Raw genomic sequence first — 11759 nt, forward strand, 5'->3', positions numbered from 1 at the left:
TTTTATTTGTTTGTCCGTCCGCTTGCAAGGCCACTAGGTTGATCACAGGAACTCGAATTAAAGTGCTGGTCCTTCGAATTATTCTACTCCTTTCACTTGAACGGCACTTTATTACAATTTCCTGTGGGTTGACCTATTAGTGAATGTTTGGTTTTGTATGTAATTAAATGTCCCATTCATGATGTAAACTTTTTTTTATGACAACTTTTTTTCTTCTCTCTAACGGTACTGAACGGGTAACCACCAGACACGTGGGATTGTTGAGGCTATAAAATTATATACTCAACTACCACAGAATTGTAACTGACCTACGCGTTCGGGATTCGAATCTCGGCCGCGCCTGGTGGATTACAGATGGAGAGTTCCGATCTCCCAATCGGCAACGTATGAGCAGTCCTGCTCGTGCCTTATCCCCCTTGTGTACACGCAAGCACAAGACCAAGTGTGCACGGAAAAGATCCTGTATTCCACATCATAGTTCTGTGGGTTAAAGAAACCAAAAAAAACCCACAGCATGCATCCTCCGAAATCGGGGTATGACTGCCTAAATGGCGGGAAAAGAACGGCCACACATGTTGAAGCCCTCTCGTACCTACGAGTGAACGTGGGAGTCGCAGCCCACGAACAAAGAAAAAGAAGAAGAATAAGAAGTGGTAGTAGTAGTACCTGCGTCAGCCAAGAGTGTTATACCCTCAGCTTGTGCATTCTCGCTTCACTGACCGAAGCCACTGGCGATAAACTTGCCTGCACTTTGAGGCAGATTTCGCAAGATAACGCGGATAAATTTCGCGCGAGTGGGTGGCCTTCGCCGATAGGGCAAGTCCCCTGTTAGTCCAGAGTAAGATTAATCAAGAGAAGAATAAGTCTTTTCTGTGTCCAGTGGACGGGTCACCGCTTGATATGTGGGATCTTCGAGGCTGGACCCAACTCCCGCAGAATCGTAACCTGCGCCAGCCAGCAGTCCTGACCCCTCATCTCATGCGTCATCTGTACAGGGACCCCAAGTTTCTCATACTCGCCAGAGATCCTGTGGAACGGTAAGACGGTTGGCTTGATAGGCAATAACTAAATCATACAGTATAAAGAAAGCAGACCAAGGGTGACTGCGCGTGAGAGCAAGAAATAACAAGTCGCGTAAGGCGAAATTACTACTGTACAATTTAGTCAAGCTGTGGAACTCACAGAATGAAACTGAACGTAGTCCGCCGCTAGTGAAAGTGACGAGCCTGTTTGGCGTGGTAGCGGTTGCGCTGTGCTGCATTGCACGCTTTTCTGTACCTCTCTTCGTTTTAACTTTCTGAGCGTGTTTTTAATCCAAACATATCATATCTATATGTTTTTGGAATCAGGAACCGACAAGGAATAAGATGAAATTATTTTTAAAACGATTTCGGAAATTTAATTTTAATCATAATTTTTATATTTTTAATTTTCAGAGCTTGTTTTTAATCCGAATATAACATATTTATATGTTTTTGGAATCAGAACATGATGAAAAATAAAATAAAAGTAATTTTGGATCGTTTTATAAAAAAATAATTTTAATTACAATTTTCAGATTTTTAATGACCAAAGTCATTAATTAATTTTTAAGCCCCCATACTGAAATGCAATACCGAAGTCCGGCCTTTGTCTAAGATTGCTTGGCCAAAATGTCAATCAATTTGATTGAAAAATGAAGGTGTGACAGTGCCGCCTCAACTTTTACAAAAAGCCGGATATGACGTCATAAAAGACATTTATCGAAAAAATGAAAAAAACGTCTGGGGATTTCATACCCAGGAACTCTCATGTAAAATTTCATAAAGATCGGTCCAGTAGTTTAGTCTGAATCGCTCTACACACACACACACACACACACGCACAGACACGCACACACACACACACACACACACACACACACACACACACACACACACACACACACACACACACACACACACATACACCACGACCCTCGTCTCGATTCCCCCTCTATGTTAAAACTTGACTAAATGTAAAAAGACCAAAAATACTGTACTCGTATTCGATATTGTTATTCGTATCGTCTTTGTTTAACACGTGAGTACAGTACTTTTTGGTTTTATTACATTATATTAAAGTATGATGATTAAATATTTTCATGTGCATTTTTATTGTTCATTCTGTGGACAATTGTTTTGGAGTTTTTTTAAGCTTTAAACTGACGGCGATAGGTCACGGTATACTCAGAATTTCAGATTTGCGAAGCGTTGTCAAAAATGGTGTACTTTCGGTGATTTTGACCATATTTTAAACTCTGTTAGGGTTATCGACTTCAGATCGTGCAAGTTCTCAACATTCTTCCAGAGGAAACAACATAGTGTTTGGAGAATGTAGTTTGTCTCAGTGACTTTGTCTTTACGAGCAGCCAACTCAACCTCATTCAGTGATTTACATAATGTACACACGTGTGAAGAGATGGTTTATTTATCACATGGGTGGTCTCTCTCACGTATGAAAGATAATTTTCTTCTCTTATTTTTTTTTTTGCAGACTGTATACGGCGTATCTGTTTCACGGCATGGGCAACAGCGCTCAGGAGTTTCACGAAGATGTGGAGGAGGGGATAGCCATGTTTAGTGATTGCTTAGCTAGTGCTCAGGACCGCATAGAATGCTTCGTCAACGCTTCCGTCCTTGAATCTATGCCGGTGAGCTGCTTACTTACTGACTGACTGACAGAGGGGCTGACTTTTTGTACTGACTGACTGACTTATTTACTTAGCCTACTAGCTGACTGGCTGACTGACTGGCTGACTGACTGACTGACTGACTGACTGACTGACTGACTGCCTGACTGCCCGACTGACCGACCGACTGACTTACTTAAAGGACCAGACCACGCTGTTTTAAAGGTTATTAGAACCACTAACCGATGACTGAAGGTTAGAGAAATGCACCTAAAGATTCCAAAAATGTAAAGAAATTCACCGATTCGTAGCTTAATCATTGTGATTTAATTAAAAACGTTCCGCCAAATTCGTCTGCTAAACGAGACTTCGAAATGGCCGCCAGTAGACGAGAACCGGCTGTGACGTCACTTAGTGTTTGGAAACCGAAAGTTACAGCTTACGCTCAAGTGGGCGTTTGCCTAAATCGAGCATCAACAGCACGCCGAAGGAATGCGCACGGCTGCTGATAGCTATGAAGTATAGAAAAAAGGTTCAGGCATCAGTTGTCACCTTTTTCCGATGGGCTTACAACTTCTGCAGCAAGACTGATTAACTGGAAACGGCCAACACGATGTTGTGTGTTTCGCGACACTTTCTTCCAATGCGAACGCAGTTAAGCCGGCAAGAAAACCTGGCACACACAAAACAGCTGTTGCCTAACGCAGTTCCAGTTCCGACAATTGTTGACCACTCACAGGAGGTCAGAAACCGGATACCAATGTCATCAGAACGATCTGCTTTCACTAAACGCAGACGAAAGGAAGTGAGTACATGTATACTGAATGTGTTCTGTAAGGGATAGGGGTTCAGTGTCACTGGGCGTTTTTGTCAGACTGACAGTATTTGTAGTGGAATGGCATCTGTTCCTAATTTTAAGCACATGTGTTAAGATTACAGATTAAAACATATATATCTGTTACTATATGTCCGTCCCCATGCACCCACCTTATAGTTCCCTCTCTCTCTCCCTCTTTTACACTCACCTGGGTAATCGATGAGTCTCAGGTTTAATCAGTGTCCGTCCATATACACATAGACATTCACACAAACACACACACGTTGTTATAGTTGTTATCTAATTCAGTGTTGTATTAAATAGATAAAGAAATCGTTAATACAGCAAGCTTGCATGAATAATTTGCTGTTGTCCTTTTTTTCAGATCAGGTTCTGTAATACAGTAATTATAATTAATACAAGTACAAATTCATGTTTGCAGTCATACTCATAGTGTGTGAGTGTGTGTGTGTGTGTGTGTGTGTGTGTGTGTGTGTGTGTGTGTGTGTGTGTGTGTGTGTGTGAAAAGCACTTTGATACTTAAAACATCTGTGTTATTTGATTTTATTACAAAACTGCAGTCAGAATATTAAGCAGACCTATTCCAACAATACATTTTGATCAGCAGTAAATGTAATGTCAAATTATGAACAACAATCATGTGAGCAGATATATCTAACAGAAACACATAGTCTAGCAAAATAATACAACCAAGTACATGTGTGGACATCATCATCCACATAAAAAAATTGATTGTAGGAAGAGCACTCTGTGTTATTACCACTGCTTCAGTCAAACTGCCAGTTCAACTTTATCTCTGTGGGTTGTTTTTTTTCTCTCAGAGTAACATGGGGAAAAAAACCTTTAAAAAACTTGCATGCTACAGAGCTGGATTGTTTCTAGTGATCATGCAGCATGATTTATCCGCATAGAAAACTACTGAAACACCTAAACAGAAATAACAATGTCTACAGAAAAAACCCACTGTTTGATTGCTGTCTGTAGTACTCCTCTTGCTAACAGTGGCATTAAAATAATTAAAACTAAGCTATGCTCTCTTGGGGGGGAAAAAGTGCTCTAAGTACTTTTTGTGTCTACATAGGCAAAACAAAACTATGCAATGTTTCAGATTTCCTGACCCACCCTATGTTTTTCCTCCTTATCCTGGACTATTTTGGACTCTTACAAAAATGTAGGCTACTTCAAAAATGACAAATTTTAATTTTGCAGGCTTACAAGGAAATTGATTCTTCTCTTACAACCAGAATACACCATGATTTCAAGCAAATAAAAAACTACATGCACCTGAGAAAAAAAAACTTTAATTCAAGAAGTTAGACCTCCTAACCCCAGCTTTTCAATTCAATTCAATACGTTGTTGATGTTGATTATGGAGCTTAACGTCCTCCCAGGTAACTAGGGACCTATATTGGGGCATGATTTTTTATACAATGTTAAAAGTGTAGGGTGTAATGGGGGGAGGGGGACTGGAGGGTGACGGGGTGTAGTCGCTAATAAATTTAAAGGTGCGTTTATTATCTAATATACCAGACATTTTGTTTTGGCTGGTGTACAGAATAACATCACATAAAATCGCACTCGTAAAACATACAAAACACATAAAATGTACACATCAGTACACACATAACCCAAACCACACATATCCATACCAGCACCATCACACACATATCCACATACATACTCTAGTTTGTACATTATAAAAATAAATACATTATGATTAATATCATTACTAGTCAACTTAAATTAAGGCTCAAAATAGGTCTTAAGATGGATGTTATTTAGTGTAATGAAGAGATTATAAAAACCAAAAAAAAGCTATGAGAAAGAAAGTATGAAAGAATGATGCCCTTTCTCCGGTGAAAGTTCTGATTGTGGTAACTTTTTTTTCTGTCTAAAACAGGCATCAGGTTAACTGAACGAGCTGTTTGAGGGGGTGGTGATCCTAACACTGGCCTATGGCAACACTGGTCTATGGCAGCTACAACAAAGCTCTGCATACACAGCAAGACTACAATGCAACAGTGCCCAGACTTTGACTGCTACAGGCTGCTTTCCCATGCAAAGTACAAATGCAAGTGTCCATAAACCAGGGTTTAATACAAAGTCATGTAGTATGTGAGTGAGTTCTGATGAAAAAGTGATTGTGTTGTAATATTGGTTATTACTGAGTGTTGATGTTACAATGATTACATTATAAAAACAACAACAGAACAATGTGAAGAGCAAACTTCTTCTGTGGGCATGCAAGTGAGTTAATCTTGTGTGTGTGTGTGTGTGAAACTATATGTGACTGAGTGTTACAAATTTAAATGACAACAGTTTTCTTGATAGCCTTTAAAAACAACAACAAATACATACATTTAACAATCAAACAAATATAGGCACCTCAAAAAAAGTTGTATGTACACCTTCGTGGCTGGTGATGCATTCTTGCTCCCCTGCAAGTTTTCATTCTACAATGTACCTCAGGCTAGCTTCCTCTCTCTCTCAAATCTGCCCCTCCCACACAATACAACAGGTACAGTGGCCACTCTGACACCAGTCTCTGAAATAATCAAGAACAGTTAAAACTGCGATGAGCTGTTGTTCTTTTACTCGTGAATGCAATGCATGAACACTTAAACAATATCCCACTTATTCGCGAGTGCGTTGACAAGGCGAGAGTGAAAAAATAGCACAGACTCGAAAGCAGACGATAAGTTCAGCACAGAGAGCGGGCGTGTTTACCTTTGATCGCTGAGACAAACAGTGTCGCAATTTTCATCGTCACTGTTTCACTACTGCTGGAAGTGGCCTCCACCCTCATCTTTCATGCTTGATTCGAGGAGAGAAACCGGTAGTTCGAACATGTACGGTTCAATTTCGTCTGCAGTTACGCTTGTTGTCATGTTGGTAAACAACCATCCCCACACGGTGTGACGTCACGGATAATTTATTCATAAGCCAGTCTCGCGAAGATCACGCGGCACAATGGCGGGTCGTTTTGGAGAAGAAATCCGTCGCTTCGGTCACAAAATTCGTCGGATTACGGCCTTAGAAGATTCCGAAGTAAACCAAACATTGTTGAAGACGGTAAGAAAGTGGTTTTCTAACTAACTGCAAACATCGGGAAGTGTTCGGTCGCGCAGGAACACGATTCGAAGCGTTTTTGACGCTAAAACAGCGTGGTCTGGTCCTTTAATTGATTGATTTATTCGTTGGTTGGTGGGTTGGTTGATTTGATGGATTGGTTAGTTAGTTAGCTGCCAAACGGTTTTTATTTCTCCTGATTACTTTTGCAGGTAGATCTTCACTTCAGCTGCTACGCAGTTTACTTCGAGGAATGGCTGAAGGTCTTCCCCAAGAAACATTTCTTATTTCTTCGGACAGAGGATTACAGCAACGACATGAGAAACAGTTTATACAAAATATTCGATTTTCTTGAAATGTGTAAGTTATCTGTCTGCGTTTTGTATTTTGGGCTGTCTGCCTGTCTGTCTCTCTGCCTACCTGTCTCTCTGTTTGTCTCCTCAATCTCTTGGCAGTTCAGAAAAAGTAGTAAACACACATAAACGCACGCACGCATGCGCACTCACAAACGCACGCACGCACGCACACACGCACACACACACACACGCGCACACACACACACACGCACGTACGCACACACACACGCGCGCACGCACGCACGCACACACACACACACACACACACACACACACACACACACACACATTCACATACACACACACACACACACACACACGCACGCACGCACGCACGCACACACACACACACACACACACACACACACACACACACACACACACACACACACACACACAACATTCAAAAACCGTTGTGTTTGTTTCTGTCTCACACTCCTTCTTAGGAAAACAGTTTGACTCAACATCTCAGATCTGACCGGGCTTTACGTGGGATAACACCGTCCCTCCACTTGGTCACATACCAAAAATGACAAGCTTAGATGGTCTCTTCTGTGAATTAATTTCGTAAAAGTTACTCAGTGTCTTTTAAATGAATTAAATTGTTACACAGCAAGCAGCGAAGGTGTTGATTTGTAGTATGTGACTTAAGTGCGGGCGGGGTGGATAGGGGGGGGGAGGGTGGTCTTATCCCACATACATGCCTGACCAGATCTGATATAGTAAGCCAACTGTTTTTCACGAGGAGTGTGTCTGATATCGACGATTGTCATCATTTTCACGAGTTTTCATTCACAAGCACCTGGGAAATAAATGTCATGTTCCCCGGGGAATAAATCCCCGGTTACCATAGTTGCAGGAAGCCCTATTACATGGATAATCAAAAGCAAACCCAATAGAAACGCTCGAGGATTCTTCGGCTCTTTTCATTGGCGTTTCCCCAGACCTAAACAGACGACACTGCTTCGCCAAGTTCCAAATACGAACTGGCAAACTGGCAAATGTAAACAAAAAACAAAACTACCTCATCAAAGGTCATACATTTATGCTTTATCGCAAACAAATGAAATCTATCGATATGTTTTATCTTCTCACAAAGTCATGGAGTGCGTGTATAAAACACGAACGTCAAGTTTAAGTCAAACCAATTGACCCCTGACACACACATTTTGACCCGTGCACAAGACGTTGTATCGATAAACTAAGCGCAAATAAAAAAAAATAATAAAAAAGCAAAGAACATAGCAACAAGAAATGAAGACATCTGACAAAGCCGAGCAAGCAGAATGACAAGTCTAATGAAAAACAGAGAGGCAATGAGAAACAAGATCGCGATTATCTTTCCTTCGCGGCACGACGCAAATCGTTTGTGTCCTTTGACCCAATTCGTGCAGTGCTGCACGATGCAAATCTTCTGTGACCTTTGACTCAACGTAGCTTCAATATTCGATTACTAATATTTACCACTGAAAACCGAGGGGTGGAATACCGAGAGGGGCAGGGTGGTAGGGCGATGGTGAAATGTAATGAAGAGACACGTGTAGCAATAAGAGAAAACCGATTCTGCAATAACACAAACAAGAACAAAAAACCCAACACTGACCTATATGAATATTTAATCAATAATACGATCGTCTGCGTTGCAGGTGTGCAAGTGAAGGGTTGGGGGGGGGGGGTAACTTGATCATTAATTTGTGTGTGTCAGTGTTTGTGTTCATGGACTGATTGTGAGGGAGGGGGAGGGTGGGGTGTGTTGTGTTTCAGGTTTTGGTGTGGGTATGAAACGAGCAAAACAATACCCACACCTCAAAATCTTGGAGGCAAAAAACACTCGCCGTCGCATCATTTTGTCCGCACAATATTATATGCACCAACAACCGGAAAGAAAGGTGACAATGGAAAAAGACTCATCTTTGCTTCCTGCGATTCCTTGCCCCCGACTCGAACGTCGCACGATAATCCACATAACAGATCTGTTGTGAGATGGTCAATGCTGACTGTGCAAGCAAATCACCTCGTTTGAAATACGACAATCCCATCGCTCGAATGCAACATGTGGGCACTATCGTCTCAAAGGCGCTTACTGTTGGTTTCACACACCACTCTGTAGTCGGAACCTACAGAACTTCGCATCCTCAAACCTGACATACTTGTCTCAACATTATAAACTCAAATCACACACAGTAAGTTACTTTCGCACGCCAGCTTTGAACAACGTGCTGGGGCCCCGAACATGCATTATAATAACAGAACTCGCGTTTCAAACCATGGCTCCCTGTGTTGATTTTTCACTTAATGTTGAACCACCAAAATGATGACAAAAACGATGTTTGATGGTTTGTTGCCAGATCAGCTTTTTTGTCGGTCCTCGGGGGGCATATCGACTTTTGTTTCATATTTATTGACCGCGGCCTTCGGCCTTGGTCAATAAATATGAAACAAAAGACGATATGCTCCCCCTCGGACCGACAAAAAAGCTGGTCTGTCAACAACCCATCAAACATCTTATAGTGTTCCACTGTTGAACATCCTTACACATGACAGGCGCAGTGGCGTATAGTGGCGATAAGACATCGGCCTCCTAATCAGTCGGAAGGTCGTGAGTTCAAATCCCGGCAGCGGCCGCCTGGAGGGTAAGTTAAGGGTGAAGATTCTTCCGATCTCCCAGGTCAACTTATGTGCAGACCTGCTAGTGCCTTATTCCCCCTTCGTGTGTACACACACATAAGACCAAGTGCGCACAGAAAACATCTTGTAATCTGTGTCAGAGTTCGGTGGGCTATGGAAACACGAACATAGTCTACCCAGCATGCTTCCCCCCAAACCGGCGTATGCTGCCTGAATGGCGGGGTAAAAGCGGTCATACACGTGAAAATCCACTCGTGTAAAAACATGAGTGAACGTGGGAGGTTCAGCCCATGAACGACTCGAAGAAGAAGAACACCCTTACAGTTCGACATGGTACATAACTATACTACAGGGGGTGAGGGGGGCGTCTTTGTATACTCAAACATTCAGAAAAATTCAAAAGATAAAAGTCTGTGGGGTTTGAATTAGGTAGGCCTAAGCATGGCTACCGCTCAATGTCAAACCTCGTTCAGTTGAGTTGATTCCCGAATTGGGAAACATTATTTGAAATTGCGCAAAAGTCAGGCCATTTGACCTACAAAAGTCAGGCCATTTGACCTACAAAATTGCCACTGTGTGGACGGGTCAAGCATAGCTTGAAGTTAACATTCATCAAATATGAAAGTAATCCGGTCATTAGATGTATAAGTTATTTGCATTTTTGTGGGTTGTTATTTTTTTTAATTTTTTTTTTTTGGGGGGGGGGGGGTGTCACCCCATAGGCTATATGTTGCAAAAGGTAGCACACCGTCTAAACACGTGTGTTTAACTGAACGCACGGCCGTGTTCACTGACCAAGTGCTATCTTTTACTTCTGATATATCATCACAGTTACAGTTTTGAACACAGTTCAGTTTGAACACAGTTTGACATGGTACATAGGAACTCTACTAGCAAAAGGTAGCAAATGGTAAACATAAGTGTTCACTGAACTGAAAACTAGTGTTTAACATGTGCTACTGTACTATATCACACTCAGTGTGTTCAAAACTGGTTACAGAAAGGATGTTGAAACGTGGATCACTTCAGTTTAGAGTGAAGAACGTGCGTGCCGCCTCTGTTTCTCCCACAGCCAAACCTTTCTTGCAAAAGGTAGCATACACTGTGAACACTTCAGTGTCACGTTCAACTGAACACACGGTAAACACTGAGAACACACGTGTTCATCATGTGCTATCTTTTGCTTCTGCTATATCACATTGTATTCAACTGAAAATGGTTACTGTTTGTCCAACAGCCAGACCTTCCAGCCAAGACATGAAGAAGATGCTGTCGGCGCCCATCAGTTACCACACACAGCGCAAAGACGTGGCGGGTCCCATGCTCAACGAGACTCGAGCGATGTTGAGGGAATGGTTCAAACCCTGGAATCAGGAGCTCGCTCATCTCATGAAGAACAAAGCCTACCTCTGGAAGGACGCTGATATAGACACGTGAGGAGTTGTTTCCCTTTGCACAAACCACCCCATCTGAAACTGATCTAAACTATTTTTAGATCTAGTGCCATCTCATGAAGGACGGTGGGATTACTCTGGAAGGACGCTGATATTTGATTGACACTTGATGGGTTGTTTCCCTTTGCAAAAACTCTCCAGTCTCACACTGATTTAAAAATATTTTTAGATTAGTGCCATCTCATGAAGGACGGCGGGAAGGATGCTGATATTGACACTTGAGGGGTTGTGTCCCTTTATGAAAATTCGCCCATCTCATTATTAAAGGACGGGGAGTTACTCTGGACGGATGCTGATATTAACACTTGAGGGGTTGTGTCCCTTTGCGGAAGGTTTCTGGTTTTGTAGGGGTACGAGTGTGTGGGGTTACGGATTTATGGTTTTTATACGCATTGTTCTTTGTGTTTGTCTGGTGTTGGTTTGGAGTGTGTTAGTGTTGGTGGGGTGGGGGGTGGGGGAGAGGGGTAAGAAAATGTGTGTGTGTATAAGTGTGTGTGTGCATGCGTGGGTGTGTGTGTGTCTTCCGGTAACTCACAACAATCTCATGTGTGTGTGACTATGAATACCCTTTGATATCAGACACTGCATACGTAGATATCCTTTTGAAAAATACTCATTGTGTAAACTCATTCGCAACAAAAAATCTTAAGAACTCAACGTAGAACCCGTACAGAAAAATTTCATGACCGCAATTCTTCAAAGCTCACTGAAGTATACTGCAATTTCGTAACAACTGCCAGGCGGTGCGTATCTATTACTCTGTT

General features: G+C 42.0%; 1 protein-coding gene across 3 annotated transcripts in view; it reads left to right on the forward strand.

The window, feature by feature from the left end:
• LOC138968240 (carbohydrate sulfotransferase 15-like) overlaps positions 1-11430 on the forward strand; it is a 34201-nt gene extending 22771 nt beyond the window's left edge. For all 3 annotated transcript variants that reach the window (XM_070340796.1, XM_070340795.1, XM_070340797.1), the window contains exons 6-9: positions 881-1037; positions 2515-2671; positions 6770-6917; positions 10779-11430. In XM_070340796.1, coding sequence (XP_070196897.1) covers positions 881-1037; positions 2515-2671; positions 6770-6917; positions 10779-10978 — 662 coding nt within the window. In that variant the 3' untranslated portion in view covers positions 10979-11430. The remainder of the gene's footprint in view (positions 1-880; positions 1038-2514; positions 2672-6769; positions 6918-10778) is intronic.
• The last annotated feature ends 329 nt before the right edge of the window (positions 11431-11759 follow it).

Source organism: Littorina saxatilis, linkage group LG6 (genome assembly GCF_037325665.1).
Source record: "Littorina saxatilis isolate snail1 linkage group LG6, US_GU_Lsax_2.0, whole genome shotgun sequence".
Classification (NCBI taxonomy): Eukaryota; Metazoa; Mollusca; class Gastropoda; order Littorinimorpha; family Littorinidae; genus Littorina; species Littorina saxatilis.